At 44.3% G+C, this 18775-nt stretch overlaps 1 protein-coding gene across 1 annotated transcript; it reads left to right on the plus strand.

Moving 5' to 3' along the window:
* The first annotated feature begins 2145 nt into the window (after window positions 1-2145).
* Window positions 2146-17981, plus strand: LOC133567912 (zinc finger FYVE domain-containing protein 9-like). The gene is made up of 8 exons (XM_061919530.1): window positions 2146-2295; window positions 2389-2493; window positions 5885-6035; window positions 6124-6204; window positions 6292-6454; window positions 9462-9567; window positions 11965-12141; window positions 15471-17981. Exons 1-8 carry the CDS (start codon window positions 2197-2199, stop codon window positions 15630-15632), a joined length of 1044 nt encoding a protein of 347 aa, XP_061775514.1. The 5' UTR covers window positions 2146-2196; the 3' UTR covers window positions 15633-17981.
* Window positions 17982-18775: the final 794 nt, after the last annotated feature.

The following is an 18775-nucleotide window of genomic DNA, read 5'->3' on the forward strand; positions in this document are numbered from 1 at the left end:
GGTACGACAGTATAATCTCACTACAACACTAGTAACACAATAAGCAGATAAGGGATTTTCCAGAATTATCCTAGTAAATGTGTCTAATAACATCTGAATCGATCCCACTGCCCTGTCTTTTTTTTTTTTTCTCGTCCTTCACTCTCACTTTCCTCATCCACAAATCTTTCATCCTCGCTCAAATTAATAGGGAAATTGTCGCTTTGTCGGCTCGAATCGCTCTTGCTGCTGGTGGCCATGATTGTAAACAATGTTCAGATGTGAGGAGCTCCACAACCCGTGACGTCACACGTACATCGTCTGCTACTTCCGGTACAGGCAAGGCTTTTTTATTAGCGACCAAAAGTTGCCAACTTTATCGTGGATGTTCTCTACTAAATCCTTTCAGCAAAAATATGGCAATATCGCGAAATGATGAAGTATGACACGTAGAATGGACCTGCTATCCCCGTTTAAATAAGAACATCTCATTTCAGTAGGCCTTTAAAGTACAATATATTGCATAATCCACAGGTGACAAGCAAGACCACTTAAAAGATAGAAGTTTAGTTCCCGGTTGCGACAAGAACAGAAATGAAAATCATTAGTTTGGTGACTTAAGTTAGTCTTTGAGTTTTAAACATCTAGATCCTCTTAGTAATCACTAAAAACCGTCAGGAAGTTGTATTTTCTATAGAATAGGGGCGGTATAACTTGGTTGGTAGAGTGTCCCTGCCAGCAAGTTGAGGGTTCCAGGTTCGATCCACCATCCTAGTCACTGCTGTCGTGTCCTTGGGCAAGACACTTTACCCACCTGCTCCCAGTGCCACCCACACTGCTTTAAATATGTAACTTAGATACTGGGTTTCACTATGTAAAGCGCTTTGAGTCACTACAGAAAAGCACTATGTAAATATAATTCACTTCACTTCACTGCACTAGAACATTAATGCTTACAGGTGGGATTTACTGCCTCGTTGTGGTCAAATAAATCTCTCGTGTTTTTTCCAGTTTCATAGATAATTTAAGATTAGAGGTTTATTTGCTGATATTCCGATATTGTCCAACTCTTAATTATTGATACCAATATCAAAAGATACAGATATATACAGTTGTGGAATTAACACATTATTGTGCCTAATTTTGTTGTGATGCCCCGCTGGATGCATTAAACAATGTAACAAGGTTTTCCAAAATAAATCAACTCATGTTATGGAAAAAAATGCCAACTTGGCACTGCCATATTTATTATTGAAGTCACAAAGTGCATAATTTTTTTGAACATGCCTCAAAACAGCAGCTTGGAATTTGGGACATACTCTCCATTGGAGAGCATGAGGAGGTTGAGGTGGGCGGGGTTTAGGTGGTTGGGGGTATTTTGTAGTGTCCCGGAAGAGTTAGTGCTGCAAGGGGTTCTGGGTATTTGTTCTGTTGTGTTTATGTTGTGTTACGGTGCGGATGCTCTCCCGAAATGTGATTGTCATTCTTGTTTGGTGTGGGTTCACACTGTGGCGCATATTTGTAACAGTGTTAACCTTGTTTGTTGCCTGGGCGGCATGGCGTAGTGGGTAGAGCAGCCATGCCAGAAACCTGAAGGTTGCAGGTTCGCTTCCCACCTACTGACATCCAAATCGCTGCCGTTGTGTCCTTGGGCAAGACACTTCACCCTTGCCCCCAGTGCCGCTCACACTGGTGAATGAATGATGGATGAATGATTGGTGGTGGTCGGAGGGGCCGTAGGCACAAACTGGCAGCCACGCTTCCGTCAGTCTACCCCAGGGCAGCTGTGGCTACAAAGGTAGCTTACCACCACTCGATGTGAATGAATGATGGGTTCCCACTTCTCTGTGAGCGCTTTGAGTATCTAACAATAGAAAAGCGCGATATAAATCTAATCCATTATTATTATTATTATTGTTTATATGGCCACCCTCAGTGTGACTGGTATGGCTGTTGACCAAGTGTGCATTGCATTCACTTGTGTGTGTGAAAAGCCGTAGATATTATGTAATTGGGCCGGCACGCAAAGGCAGTGCCTTCAAGGTTTATTGGCGCTCCCTACGTTTGTGTACACAGTGGCGTTTTAAAAAAGTAATCCATTTTACTTTTTGAAACAGATACCGATAATTTCCGATATTGCATTTCAAAGCATTTATCGGCCAATAATAATATCGGCAGTCCGATATTATCAGACATCTCTATTTAGGACTAATTGAAATGCCATGCGTTTCAGTTTATCCGTGCCCGCTGTTCAGCGTGCGCTTCCGGAAGCCGCTTTTCGGAGAGACGGGTCACACCATCATGAATCTGCTTGCAGTAAGACCGCCTCCTTCACTCTAAAGGCACCATGTCTCCTCATCGTCATCTCCACCAGCTCTAATCGCCTCACGTTGTCTTTATTTTTTTCAGGACTTCCGCAACTACCAGTATGCGCTGCCAGTGGTGAAAGGTTTGGTGATGGACATGGAGGTGAGGAAGACCAGCATCAAGATCCCCAGCAACCGTTACAATGAGGTGAGTCTGAGTCTGACAGTGCAAGAGGAGACAAGAAGTAGACAGAGCTCTTTGATGTCAATCAATCAATGTTAAGTTTTTTAGCCCTAAATCACAAGTGTCTCAAAGGGCTGCACAAGCCACAACGACATCCTCGGTTCAGAGCTCACATCAGGGCAAGGAAAAACTCACAACCCACTGGGATGTCAATGTGAATGACTATGAGTACCCGGAGGGAACCCACGCGGTCACGGGGAGAACATGCAAACTCAATATGATGATACATGCAATTCAAACAATCAATACATACAAGTAATCATTAAAAAAAATATGTGTGGTTTTCATCCTGGTCGTGGAATTGTGGACCAGCTCTATACTCTGGGCAGGGTTCTTGAGGGTGCATGGGAGTTTGCCCAACCAGTCTACATGTGCTTTGTGGACTTGGAGAAGGCATTGGACCGTGTCCCCCGGGAATTCCTGTGGGGAGTGCTCAGAGAGTATGGGGTATCGGACTGTCTTATTGTGGCGGTCCACTCCCTGTATGATCAGTGTCAGAGCTTGGTCCACATTGCTGGCAGTAAGTCGGACACGTTTCCAGTGAGGGTTGGACTCCGCCAAGGCTGTCCTTTGTCACCCATTCTGTTCATAACTTTTATGGACAGAATTTCTAGGCGCAGTCAAGGCGTTGAGGGGTTCCGGGTTGGTGGCCGCAGGATTAGGTCTCTGCTTTTTGCAGATGATGTGGTCCTGATGGCTTCATCTGGCCGGGATCTTCAGCTCTCGCTGGATCGGTTCGCAGCCGAGTGTGAAGCGACCGGAATGAGAATCAGCACCTCCAAGTCCGAGTCCATGGTTCTCACCCGGAAAAGGGTGGAGTGCCATCTCCAGGTTGGGGAGGACACTCTGGCCCAAGTGGAGGAGTTCAAGTACCTAGGAGTCTTGTTCACGAGTGGGGGAAGAGTGGATGGTGAGATCGACAGGCGGATCGGTGCGGTGTCTTCAGTAATGCGGACGCTGTATCGATCCGTTGTGGTGAAGAAGGAGCTGAGCCGGAAGGCAAAGCTCTCAATTTACCGGTCGATCTACGTTCCCATTCTCACCTATGGTCATGAGCTTTGGGTCATGACTGAAAGGACAAGATCACGGGTACAAGCGGCCCAAATGAGTTTGGGTCTCTCCCTTAGAGATAGGGTGAGAAGCTCTGCCATCCGGGAGGAACTCAAAGTAAAGCCGCTGCTCCTCCACATGGAGAGGAGACAGATGAGGTGGTTCAGGCATCTGGTCCGGATGCCACCCGAACGCCTCCCTAGGGAGGTGTTTCGGGCACGTCCAATCGGTAGGAGGCCACGGGGAAGACCCAGGACACGTTGGGAAGACTATGTCTCCCGGCTGACCTGGGAACGCCTCGGGATCCACCGGGAGGAGCTGGACCAAGTGGCTGGGGAGAGGGAAGTCTGGGCTTCCCTGCTTAGGCTGTTGCCCCCGCGACCCGACCTCGGATAAGCGGAAGAAGATGGATGGATGGAGATGGAAGGAAAAACAAACAACAAACAGACATGTAAATTGGAATGGCCATTCACATTTTCAACATAAATTACAGTACGTTCAATATTTACAATGTGATACAGTACTTGATTCAGTCCTTGTTTTTACCAAAAAAGGTATAAGCGCAACACGACAGTTCATTAAACGACCTTTCAAAGTCCACGTTGTGGTGGCAGTGTCCAGAGGGGTTTTAGTGAAGGTAAATGTGAAAGTTGGGGAGGACAGAAATGAAATGCGTTTATGGAAAAACCAAAGGGAAAAAACAGAGCGGCTGCTGAGGAGCCTCCTACCCGCCTGGGGCTTGGTTGGGTGGATTCAGTTCGGTTGGTTCGGTTCCAGGCATCAAGCTTCAGACTCTAGTTCAGGTTCTAGCTCGCCATCCAACATGGCCAATTCCGCAGATAAGTCACACTTAAACACTCTCGCACGACGACCCACGGCTTCAGTAGTTGGCTCCTGCAGCAACGTCCCTCTCGCTCTTCCTGGAAGCAGCCACTACTGGATTTGATGCTTCCCGCAACAGGTCACGTGACCGCGTGACGCAATGACGCAAAGACACAAAAATAAATAGGATATTTAATTGGGATTTGAAAGGTTATTTAAATAGAAAGGATATTTAAGTAGGGCTTCACGGTGGCAGAGGGGTTAGTGCGTCTGCCTCACAATACGAAGCTCCTGCAGTCCTGGGTTCAAATCCAGGCTCGGGATCTTTCTGTGTGGAGTTTGCATGTTCTCCCTGTGAATGTGTGGGTTCCCTCCGGGTACTCCGGCTTCCTCCCACCTCCAAAGACATGCACCCGGGGATAGGCCCCTCCCACCTCCAAAGACATGCACCCGGGGATAGGCCCCTCCCACCTCCAAAGACATGCACCCGGGGATAGGCCCCTCCCACCTCCAAAGACATGCACCCGGGGATAGGCCCCTCCCACCTCCAAAGACATGCACCCGGGGATAGGCCCCTCCCACCTCCAAAGACATGCACCTGGGGATAGGCCCCTCCCACCTCCAAAGACATGCACCCGGGGATAGGCCCCTCCCACCTCCAAAGACATGCGCCCGGGGATAGGCCCCTCCCACCTCCAAAGACATGCACCCGGGGATAGGCCCCTCCCACCTCCAAAGACATGCACCGATTGGCAACACTAAAATGGTCCCTAGTGTGTGAATGTGAGTGTGAATGTTGTCTGTCTGTCTGTGTTGGCCCTGCGATGAGGTGGCGACTTGTCCAGGGTGTACCCCGCCTTCCGCCCGATTGTAGCTGAGATAGGCGCCAGCGCCCCCCGCGACCCCAAAAGGAAATAAGCGGTAGAAAATGGATGGATGGATGGATATTTAAGTAAAATGATATTTAAATAGAAAGATATTTAATTAGAAATAATATTCAATGGGGTTTTGAGAGGATATTTAAATGAAATTATTTAAATAGGAAGATTTAATTGGAAAGAATATTCAATGGGGTTTTAAAAGGCTATTTAAATGAGGATATTTAATGGGGTTTTGTCACCCAGGTTACACTTTTCTCTCAGGGTGTTCTCCCCTAGCCTTTTGTCTTCACAGACAAACTAGCAGTGGTTGGGGGATGCCAGGGCGTGTCCACAAAGTGGGCGTGCGCATCACGCCTCTGGGGACCATTGCAATAAACTGTAGTAGGGCACAAGATTTTAATTTTTATTAAGTGGCATTAAAAAGCATTAATATACCTGCAAAAACATTGCTAATCCTCGGGAATGCAAATTTGGGAGCCGGTGATATCTGACTTATTTCCCCTGCAATCGGTGCCCTGGAAGTCTCACTTCCCACGCAGCTCGGTGCAGTTTGGCATCCGAATGCAGCTTTAATCAGACGTGGACCGTGTGTGTGCGTGCAGCTGATGAAAGCCATGAACAAGTCCAATGAGCACGTGCTGGCCATGGGGGCGTGCTTCAACGAGAGGGCCGACTCCCACCTGGTGTGCGTGCAGAACGACGACGGCAACTACCAGACGCAGGCCATCAGCATCCATCACCAGCCGCGCAAAGGTGACGACACAAACGCTCACCTGGGTCTTCAGAGACGTCCTCCTGAAGTGAGGCACTAATGAATCCATCCTATTGATTTTGTTTTCAGTGACCGGCGCCTGTTTTCTTGTGTTCAGCGGCGCCCTGAAGGCCTCGTCTGGCTTCTTGGCCAAAACAAGCATCGTAGAAGGCAAGACCCACTTGGCACCGAGTTAATTTTTTTTGTTTTTTAGAAGCTGCGTAAGAAGCAAACAAATGTTCTCTTTGCCTCGCTCAGATGGCGTGATGATCCAGATCACGGCCGAGACCATGGACTCACTACGGCAAGCGCTGAGGGACATGAAGGACTTCACCATCACGTGCGGTAAAGCTGACCAGGAGGAGAACCAGGAACATGTGCACGTGCAGTGGACCGAGGACGACCACAACTTCAACAAGGGGTGAGAACCAGGAGACCGGCGGAAGGGGGAAGGGTCACATTTAGAGATGTCCGATATTGGCTTTTTTGTCGATATCCGATATTACCGATTCCGATATCAACCGATACCAATATATATATTTATACGGTCGTGGAATTAACACATTATTATGCCTGATTTTTTTGTGACGCCCTACTGCAGGGGTGCCCACACTTTTTCTGCAGGCGAGCTACTTTTCAATTGACCAACTCGAGGGGATCTACCTCATTTATATATATCATTTATATTTATTTATTTATGAAAGAGACATTTTTGTAAACATGTTAAATGTGTTTAATGATAATACAAACATGTGTAATACATATAGATGTCTTTCTTTCACGAAGACAAGAATATAAGTTGGTGTATTACCTGATTCTGATGACTTGCATTGATTGGAATCAGACAGTAATGATGATAACGCCCACATTTTCAAATGGAGGAGAAAAAAAGTTGTCCTTTCTGTACAATACCACATGAAAGTGGTTGGTTTTTGGCATCTAATTCATCCAGCTTCCATACACTTTACAAGAAAAACATTGGCGGCAAATTCCGTAGCTTGCTTGATTGACATTCACGGCACCCGAGGGTCTTGTGAGATGACGCTGGCTGCTGCCAGTTCATTATTATGAAAAAATGACAGAGAGGAAGGCGAGAAACACTTTTTATTTCAACAGACTTTCGCGCCGTCCCTTCCGTCAAAACTCTAAAGGCCGACTGCACATTTCCTATCTTCACAATAAAAGCCCTGCTTCATGCTGCCTGCGCTAACAAAATAAGAGTCTCGGAAAACTGGCGTGCACAAGCGATCCCTCAGAAAGCTGGCGTGCACATCACTTGTGCATGCCAGCTTTCCGAGACTCTTATTTTGTTAGCGCAGGCAGCATGAAGCAGGGCTTTTATTGTGAAGATAGGAAATGTGCAGTCGGCCTTTAGAGTTTTGACGGAAGGGACGGCGCGAGAGTCTGTTGAAATAAAAAGTGTTTCCCTCCTTCCTCTCGGTCATATTTTCATAATAATGATCTGGCAGCAGCCAGCGTCATCTCACAAGACCCTCGGGTGCCGTGAATGTCAATCAAGCAAGCTACGGAATTTGCCGCCAATGTTTTTCTTGTAAAGTGTATGGAAGCTGGATGAATTAGATGCCAAAAACCAACCACTTTCATATGGTATTGTACAGAAAGGACAACTTTTTTTCTCCTCCATTTGAAAATGTGGGCGTTATCATCATTACTGTCTGATTCCAATCAATGCAAGTCATCAGAATCAGGTAATACAGCAACTTATATTCTTGTCTTCGTGAAAGAAAGACATCTATATGTGTTACACATGCTTGTATTATCATTAAACACATTTAACTTGTTTACAAAAATGTCTCTTTCAAAAATAAATAAATATAAATGATATATATAAATGAGGTAGATCCCCTCGAGTTGGTCAATTGAAAAGTAGCTCGCCTGCAGAAAAAGTGTGGGAACCCCTGCAGTAACCATTCTCCAACTTCAAAAAGAAACTGAAAACTTACCTATTAACCACCTATATTGAATGCCTCATGTGAGGTAGACTACTGTTGGGTTTTGCATGGTTGAATGTATGTATGTATGTATGTGTATGTATGCTTGCTTTAGTACTATGTTCTTGTGTTTATTATCTAGCGTTGTTTTTGTTTTTTTTCTTGTTTGCTACCATGTTTCATCTTTCCATGTATATACTGTCCTCTGGAACCCCTGTCAAAAGCTTCTTCTAGCTTATTTGGGGGACTCTTTCACGTACCAACATCTTTAAATGATGACATTCACTACTATTGTAATTGTTATAAGTGGTATTGTGAATAAACTTGTGAAACTTGAAATGCTGCGTTGGGACAGGGCACCTCCGTCCACTGCAAGCTGCAAAGTGTGTACCATGCAGGGCAGACTATCCACACCAAACTCCACCGTCGTGCGTTGTCCCTGACCACAACTTGAGCTTTTGCCTTAGGGTGGTTTTTGTTGTGTTTTTGTTTTTTCTCGGCGCAGTCTTTAAGTGACAACTGTGTGATACCAGTTTTTTTCGGTATTTGCTTTTCATCCATCTTCCGCTTGTATTCATCGTGTATCTCCTAATGATTCTTGAAGAGGTGGGAGATCAAATTGCTCGTATCAAAGGAAGACCTTTTGGTTCCTCCTCTCCTAACCAACTTTTTGCAGTCATTGCAAATTGCCAGTTTTTAATCCGTCAGACACTTTAAAATAATCCCAAACCATAGACATGGTGTCGTTAGTCATCGAGCGAGCTCGCTAGTTAGCTGCGGCTACAGCACCGGCAACAACACACTCTTGTTGTTGTTATGCTGCGCTCGGGGAAGTTTGATGAGGTCATCAAGCGTCGACGGTAAACCTCTCATGTGTTGTGTGTTGGGAGAGGGGAGGGGCTGATAACTGGGTTTATATCCGTGCTTTTACCGCTCCGTACTACGGCGTTTTAAAAAGTCATTAATTTTACGTTTTGAAACCAATACCGATAATTTCCGATATCACGTTTTAAAGCATTTATCGGCCGATAATATCTCTAGTCACATTATTAGGTAGACCTGTCCCGAATTATTTCGTTTGTGTTGGAGCTGTGTTGGAGCCACTATGGATTGAACTTTCACAGTATCCTGTTAGACCCGCTTGACATCCATTGCTTTCGGTCCCCTAGGGGGTGGGGGGGGTTGCCCACATCTGAGGTCCTCTCCAAGGTTTCTCATAGTCAGCATTGTCACTGGCGTCCCACTGGATGTGAATTCTCCCTGCCCACTGGGTGTGAGTTTTCCTTGCCCTTTAGTGGGTTCTTCCGAGGATGTTGTAGTCGTAATGATTTGTGCAGTCCTTTGAGACATTTGTGATTTGGGGCTATATAAATAAACATTGATTGATTGATTGATTGATAATAGCAACCAAAGAAGGTCTAAATATTGTAAAGGTACACACACAATATTAAAATGGAACAATTTCATGTGTTTCAGTGTCATCAGCCCAATCGACGGCAAATCGATGGAGTCCATCACCAGCGTGAAGATTTTCCACGGCTCCGAGTTCAAAGCCAATGGCAAAGTGATCCGCTGGACAGAGGTAAAGCCCAGCTAATAAATAAAATATTTACCTTTGACATGACACACCTCATCATTAGTGTCAACTAGGGTTGGGCGATATATCGATATACTCGATATAATCACTATATATATCGATATACTCGATACATCGCGGGTTTGTCTCTGTGCGATATAGAAAATGACTATATTGTGATATTCGAGCAAACATTCTCATGTACTTGCTTTTAATTGCTGGCATTACACTACATGCATTTCCCACTCTTTGTTGTCTCTCCTTCTCACAGAGACATAAAACAAGCGCACCTTCTTACACATACTGCCGCGCGTGCAACGTCACACGCCCTCCCCAAGCACAGAGGTAGTTAAATGGGTAACATTAGATGTGATGCTAACGGTGCGTTGCGAGTGGTAATACGAGAGGTGGAAGGTGCCGATCTGGTAACAAATGTAAGAAGACTTAACTCCCAAGAAAAACAGCACGGGGTGCATCGTCTGGCGGTGTTTTGGCTTCAAGCGGGAAGATGTCGAACAAGTATTCGGCAAAAGCGTTGCTCCAAAAGTAGCACTTACTGCTAATTTGTAGCATGACTTGAAAAGTCACCTGCTAGAAAATGTAGAGTTTTTGAAACTCCGCATGTCAACATCTCTGTTCGGTGCCATAACCACAAACTGCTGAAGCAACCATTTCCACATCAACACCGTATGAAACAAATAGTCAACAACAGAAGGAGATAATGTCCGTATGTTTGACAATTATGCGGCAAAAGCGTTGCTGCAAAAAGTAGCACCACTGCTAATTTGTAGCATCATTTGAAAAGTCACCCACTAACCCAGGGGTCGGGAACCTTTTTGGCTGAGAGAGCCATGAGAGCCAAATATTTAAAAATGTATTTCCGTGAGAGCCATATAATATTTTTTAACACTGAATACAACTAAATGCGTGCATTTTTAAGTAATACCAACATTTTTAGAGTATAATAAGTCTCCTATTTTTTTTAATAACATTGTTATTCTGAAGCTAACCAATAATTAATATAATACTTCTTCCCATTAGTGCACTTCTTTAACTGGTGGGATAGAAAATGGATGGATGGATTAAAATGCATGAGAATGTTATATAATTTGAACGTCATTTTTAACACTGTGATTACCAGCGGAATTATTAATGACTTATCGTGTTAAACAATGTCAGCTAAGATTTATCTGAGAGCCAGATGCAGTCATCAAAAGAGCCACATCTGGCTCTAGAGCCATAGGTTCCCTACCCCTGCTCTAGAGAATGGAGAGTGCTTGAAACTGCATGTCAATATCTCCGTTCGGTGCCACACCCACAAAATGAAGAAGCAACAATTTTCAGATCAACACTGTATGAAAAAAAAAAAAAAATCAACATCAGATAACGTCTGCAGGAACCTACCACAGAATTAAGGACATACACTATTTGATTTCCTATTATGCAGCTCATTTTTATTTGACAGTTTTTGAAATATCCTGTGTGACATCATGCACAAAAGTGCACTGTATTTGTTTTTAACTATTGTAGTGGTGTTCTGTACAAAAAGTGCACTTTAATTTAGTGTTGTTTTGATATGTCCGAGGATACCGAGGATGTCGTAGTGGTTTGTGTTGTGGTTTGTGCAGCCCTTTTGAGACACTAGTGATTCAGGGCTATATAAGTAAACATTGATTGATTGATATGTCATCTTAGTGACATCATGCACAAAAGTGCACCAATAGCTTGTTTTAAAATGTCTCTGACAATCTTGCACTTTCTGTTTTGAAATGACATGAATGTTTGTGCCACTGCTTAATAACTGTTTAATAAATACAGTTGTGATTTCCCTCTCTGCATGAAAGTTTAAAAGTAGCATATATTAATGCAGTATGAAGAAGAATGTTTGAATGTAGACACATAGAATCATCATACTGCTGTGATTATATGCATCAAGTGTTCACTCAAGGATAAGGCAAAATATGGAGATATATATCGTGCATCGTGACATGGCACAAAAATATCGAAATATTAATAAAAGGCCATTTCACCCAGCCCTAGTATCAACTATTACAAGTAAATGACACTGCACTAACACTGTGTTTCATAATAGCGCCATCTGCTGGATGAAAGAGTCACATCTGACTTGCTAATAAAATGAATAGTTGGCAAATAAAAGGAATTTATAAGGCTCATCTCTGAGCCGAATACTAAACAGATCCTGATAAACACAGTTTGATGCTTCTCATTCAAACGACCCAGCGGCTGTATCGGTCACATGTTTTTTTTTCTTTAAGTGACACCCACACACGTATCAAGGGACACAATATTGATCCCTCTAGTTCATAATACATCAATCAGTATTGTCTGACCCACCACGAGTGTCCGCTACTGAGTGACACTGCCCGTCTTGTCCTCTGCCAGGTCTTCTTCCTCCAGAGCGACGATCAACCCAACGGGCTGAGCGACCCGGCCGACCACAGCCGCCTGACAGAAAACGTGGCGCGAGCTTTCTGCACGGCGCTCTGCCCGCACCTCAAGCTGCTCAAGGAGGACGGCATGGCCAAGCTTGGGCTGAGGGTCACGCTGGACTCGGACCAGGTAGCAACTAATTAGGCGCAAAAAAAAAGGACGGGTGTTAATTGCAAGTTGGCGATAACTGGTATTAAAGCGGCAACGAATAATGGCTTAAATCAATCAAAAAAGAGCTTTAATTTACAAAACCAGTGTAGTTGGCACGTTGCGTGAATCGTAAATAAAATCCCGGTGCATTAGCGCCCAAGGCATGGGTAACTTACACATCTGTGAAGGCACCATTAATGCTGAAAGGTACATACAGGTTTTGGAGCAAAATATGTTGCCATCCAAATAATGTTAACATGTGGACGCCCCTGCTTATTTCAGCAAGACAATGCCAAGCCACATTCTGTACGTGTTACAAGAGCATGGCTTCGTAGTAAAAGAGTCCGGGTACTAGACTGGCCTGCCTGTAGTCCAGACCTGTCTCCCATTGAAAATGTGTGCTGCATTATGAAGCCTAAAATATCACAAGCAAGAATGGGAAAAAATTCAACCTGGAAAAACTTCAAAAATCGGTCTCTTCGGTTCCCAAAGGTTGTTGAAAGGAAAGGCCATGTAACACGGTGGTAAAAATGCACATGTACCAACAATGTGTTGCTGCCGTTAAATTTTAAGTTAATGATTATTTGCAAAAAAAATCATGTTTCTCAGTTCGAACATTAAATATCTTGTCTTTGCAGTCTATTCTATTGAATATAAGTTAAAAAGGATTTGCAAATCATTGTATTCTGTTTTTATTTACGAATTACACAACGTGCCAACTTCACTGGTTTTGGGTTTTGTATATTGTGTCAGGTTCAAACACTGATGACCTCTATTAAACAGACAAGAAGCAAGGAATCATGCAGAGACAGAGTTCAATTTAGCTCAATGAGGAGCGATGTTTTTGGGCTGTACTCTACAGATCCAAACTACACTCTAAAATCCTGCCCACTTGCTTCCTCTATTTATTTGGGAGGTCCCTGGTTACATCACTGAGGCTGTCGCTGAGGGAAGGGGCTAATCTCAACAGCCCCAGTTTGACACAATGTATCACTATTAATGAAATGCAAATGTGCTGACATTCGTGATATTGCCCTGTCTTTGCTTTGTCTGCGTCACGGTACTCGATGTTCGGCCTCGGCAGTCAGCAGGCTGAGTCTGTACACAACACGGGTACGAGACGACCTTTTGCATTACCAGCAGTCCCTTTGCACAGATAGAAAAGTACAACTTCAGCACAATTGATAATAACTATAGCAACAGCCTTTAAGCATAAGAGTTGTGTGATAATATATACATGATTCTAACATATTGTTGCTTCTATTAATCATTTAATAGGTGTAACCAATAAAAAAATGCATGTAGTGCCCAGAACTTTAAATACGCGGACAATGTTTTTGCAGGGACGCTGCAATATAGCATATATGAGAGCGGTGGTTAGTGTGTTTTCTACAATTACTCATTTAGATGCACAAACAAATCAATGGATTATTTGATTACTTAAATAATTTATAGCGGCAGCCCTAACTGCTATTAACTCATTATCGCTAATACAAGTTCATGTTTTACCTTGAATAGTGATTTGGAGTGCATGATAAAGTACTTTATACATCATGATGTCAGAACTTGGACTATGGGGCGGTTTGTTTTCCCGTGGTGCAGAATGAGTGGACCGGACATGGGGTGAAGGTAATGACATCTTTTAATTTTAACTCGAAAAGTACAAACAAAACAAAAGGCGCTCTCAGAGGAGGTACAAAACTTGGCTATGAAACCAAACTATTACTACAACGTAAACTATGGACTTAAAACAAAACTTGCAAACTATGGCATGAATAACAAAACTTACGTAGAGGGCATACTTGCCAACCCTCCCCGATTTTCCGGGAGACTCCCGAAAATTCAGCGCCTCTCCTGAAAACCTCCCGGGACAAATTTTCTCCCGAAAATCTCCTGAAATTTAGGCGGAGCTGGAGCCCACACCCCCTCCAGCTCCACGCGGACCTGAGTGACGTGTCGACAGCCTGTTTACACGTCCGCTTTCCCACAATATAAACAGAGTGTCTGCCCAATGACGTTATAACTGAAGAATGATCGAGGGTGAGTTCTTGGTTTCTTATGTGGGTTAATTGTTAGGCAGTTTCATTAACGTCCTCCCAGGGCGGTAACAACACACAACAGCAGTCACGTTTTCGACGACCGTAAAGCAGTTCGTCTGCCGCAAACAGCAATGTTGTGACACTCTTAAACAGGACAATACTGCCATCTACTGTACATGCATATGGTTAGAAAAATAGTGACAGAGAATAGAACAAGGGTGGACAATTCAACCCTTAACTCAACAATGAGTAGATGAGTGTTATGTGTGTTTATATGTGTAAATAAATGAACACTGAAATTCAAGTATTTATTTTTTATATATATATATAGCTAGAATTCACTGAAAGTCAATTATTTCTTATATAAATGAAATATTTGACTCTTAACCACGCCCCCCACCTTCCGAAATCGGAGGTCTCAATGTTGGCAAGTATGGTAGAGGGTGATGTCGCCAGGCTGACTGCCTGGCAAATACAGGCTTAAATAGGTGCAGTGATGACAGGTGCGTGAGTCCAGACAAATCAGCTGCGTGAGTCGTGAACACATAACAGGTGAAAACTGATGGTTGGCATGGTGACAAAACAAACAAGAGTGCCCAATGAATCCAATACAAAACCGAACGTGACCACAAAACACGACACATGATCATTTATACATCACCAGTATACAGCAATAGAACCAATGTCGTTGTAGCAATGAGGAGCAAACTGCTCAGTCAGCATTAATTCCGCTGATAAATTGGCTTCACGGTGGCAGAGGCGTTAGTGCGTCTGCCTCACAATACGAAGGTCCTGCAGTCCTAGGGATCTTTCTGTGTGGAGTTTGCATGTTCTCCCCGTGACTGCGTGGGTTCCCTCCGGGTTCTCCGGCTTCCTCCCACCTCCAAAGACATGCACCTGGGGATAGGCCCCTCCCACCTCCAAAGACATGCACCTGGGGATAGGCCCCTCCCACCTCCAAAGACATGCACCTGGGGATAGGTTGATTGGCAACACTAAATGATCCCTAGTGTGTGAATGTTGTCTGTCTATCTGTGTTGGCCCTGCGATGAGGTGGCGACTTGTCCAGGGTGTACCCCGCCTTCCGCCCGATTGTCGCTGAGATAGGCGCCAGCGCCCCCCGCGACCCCAAAAGGGAATAAGCGGTAGAAAATGGATGGATGGATGGAATTGATTTAAGATAAATGCATCTACTGTCATATGGATTTAAAAATAACTATCAGGAGGTTGCCTACAGCCACAACTGTTGACACCAATGCTTTGTCTTAGGTGGGCTACCTGGTAGGAAGTAACGGGCAGCCTCTGCTGCCTCAGTACCTGAGTGACCTGGACAGCGCTCTGATCCCCATCATCCACGGAGGAGCGTGCCAGCTGAGCGAGGGTCCGGTGGTGATGGAGCTGGTCTTCTACATCCTGGAGATCATCTCCTAGAAGCCGGTGACCTCATCACGCGCCACCACCACCACCACCACCACCGCCGACCGAACACCTTCACCACCGCCCTCCCACGTTCCCATTTCAGCACGGCTCGAACACGGGCGCAGTGGGGTAACGTAGCCCGTCGAGGAAGAGCTGCAATCATCGGCGTCATAACAAACACTTGCTGGAGGTTTTTGAAAGTCTGCATGAGAACATGGTGTGTGTGTGTGTGTGTGTGTGTGTGTGTGTGTGTGTGTGTGTGTGCGTGTGTGCGCAGATCCAAATGTGAGCTCAGTGCTGTCGGTGACCAGCAGGGGGCGTCATGTAGCTCCTTCCAAAGTGAAGCCTCCTTGTAGCTCCACAGATGCTGAGGCCTGAAATATCTCCGAGCAGCTTGGACTACAACTCACAGATGCACCAGGTGCATTTCTTTGATTTTCTATCGCAATTATTTTCTGTTCAGTGCCTGCTACAGCGACCCTTTGGTCCGGTTGGGGCGGAAGACTTTTTACTTTGTTCGAAGCTTTACTCCTCAATCGCCACATGCATCGACTTGTTTTTTGTAGACGGGAGAATGCTTTTTCCGTGCAGCTCGTAGCCTCCAGAGATTCCACAACAATAAAACACATTTTGCTCCGGGACTGCCGATGGCGAACAAAGGTTGCAATTGCTTTATCGGTTATTAGCGCAAGAAAGACCAGATTTCAAAAACAAAACTCTATTTTGGGTGTTCTTTTATTCACATGAGCAAAGATGTACAAATAAATGAAAAAATATATATATACAGTATATATGAATAAAATGCAGAATCAGTGCACTGGATTTCAAGCCATTTCCAGGAGAGTTTTTCAAGCAAGTTCAGTGTTTGTGAATCTGATGGTTCCGACAGAGAGTATTCTGTTTTTTTGTTTTTGATTGAGCCGAAGCTTGAATGTATTTAATCGCACGTTTTGTCCAAATCCCCGAAATCCTAACTTGGCAAAAATATTGCAGACGTGCAAAGAAACTGCATCCCAACTGTTTTGCTGATGTTTGACGTGCGACGAAGGCGAGCAGAGGACCTTTTGTTGTGACATGGACCTGCCACCTAAGAATGTATTCCTCCTTTTTGTCTTACGATCCAAACAGCTCTGAACAGCCATCACCCTCATTATTGCTAAGTTGTTTATTTAATTCAATCGAATAATGTCACAACACGCCAGAATCTCCTCTGCAGACAATCAGGTGCTTACTGTAGCAACCTTACATGCTAACATGTTTGCTAAAGGCCAAACGAGAAGGGGCAAAGGTTATCGTTTGTGCGACAACATCCAGGCTGTTTGACAGACGAGTAGCATTCCCACTTTTTTCCTGTTTGTCCGAAATCAAAACACTGCATGCCAACACGCAAACAAGTCTTATGATGACAAACTGTCAGCTTTGCATTTAAGTACTGTATTATTGACCTCCTCTTAGCTTATTCACTTTTATGTACAAAGTATTTTTCTATCATTAACATCAGTTTTATGTTCTAAAAGGCCCAATTCCTGTGTATTTCTCTATGCTTCACAATAAAAAAAACAAAAAAAATTACAGTTAAAAAATACGGTATATGTAATCAATCAATTTTCATTTATATAGCCCTAAATCACAAGTGTCTCAAAGGGCTGCACAAGCCAAAACGATATCCTCTGTTCAGATCCCACATCAAGGCAAGGAAAAACTAAACCCAGCGGGACTAAATTGGTTTGAAGGTCACATTTCCATACCACAAAGTGAATCATTACGATGTGTAGAACTACTCCCTTACCTAATGTTTTGTTTTTGTATAATCCAAGACTCAGCGTCACCTACAGTAAACATTTGATTTGGGTTTGTAAAAATGTGAATCTTGCAAGTTTCTTTTCCCATTTCCTGTGCCCGGCGGCCACCAGTTAAATAGCCCAAATAATGATAAAAGAGAGGACCAACAATGGAACCTTGAGCATCACAAGTAGGATAAAGTGCATCTGGAAAGTATTCAGTGTTGTCACATTTTGTTATATTGCAGTATTACACCAAAATGGAATAAATTCATTTTTATCCTCATAATTTTACACACAATGAAAATGTGAAAATGCTGTTTTTTTGGCCAAAAAGAATTAAATCACATGTACATAAGTATTCACAGCCTTTTGCCATGCAGCTCAGAAGCAGCATCCTGTTTCAAGTCATCATTCTTGAGATTTCTTACAGCTTAACTGGAGTCAACCTAAGGTACATTCAGTTGGTTGGACATGATTTGGAGTGGCACGCACCTGTCTTTAATGTCTGAAGGGAGGAGAACTTTGTCTCCTAAACGTGTTTGTTTAATCTCTAATAAAGCTCACCAAGTTGTCAATTTTCCGCTTTACCGTCTTAAGATTTATTTTACAGTGTGATTGGCTGGAGAATAGAGAGAACGTCCACGGAACGGCGACTAAGCAGCCTTTTCATCTGCTCCAAGAGGGCCTCACTTCAGAGCCTGTCTCTAAGAAAGTATGTCCTTCGCTCCTTCTCTTCCCAGCACACGTAGTCCAGTTCCTCTGGCATCTCCCCACCTTTGCTGGTTTCTGGTCATCTGGCCTGGTCTTGCGGGGTTGATGTATCTGGCTTGTAGAACTTCCTCACACTAACTTGTTTATTCCAGCATCTCATGATTTTCTGATCCACTGATAGCATAAGCTCAAGCTTCCTGAGAGCTGTGAGTTTAGGACTGTGACCCAAAGGTTACCATATGTACATAACAAACTCTTAATTCTCAGTTTAGCCCTGGAGCTTTGTTTATTCTTTTACCACCTCCACTTCTGGTTCCATCCATCCATCCATCCATCTTCTTCCGCTTATCCGAGGTCGGGTCACGGGGGCAGCAGCCGAAGCAGGGAAGCCCAGACTTCCCTCTCCCCCATCCCGAGGCGTTCCCAAGCCAGTCGGGAGACATAGTCTTCCCAAAGTGTCCTGGGTCTTCCCCGTAGCCTCCTACCGGTTGGATGTGCCCTAAGCACCTCCCTAGGGAGGCGTTCAAGTGGCATCCTGACCAGATGCCCGAACCAACTCATCTGGCTCCTCTCCATGTGGAGGAGCAGCGGCTTTACTTTGAGTTCCTCCCGGATAACAGAGCTTCTCACCCTATCTCTAAGGGAGAGACCCGCCACCCG

Source organism: Nerophis ophidion, linkage group LG14 (assembly GCF_033978795.1).
Source record: "Nerophis ophidion isolate RoL-2023_Sa linkage group LG14, RoL_Noph_v1.0, whole genome shotgun sequence".
Classification (NCBI taxonomy): Eukaryota; Metazoa; Chordata; class Actinopteri; order Syngnathiformes; family Syngnathidae; genus Nerophis; species Nerophis ophidion.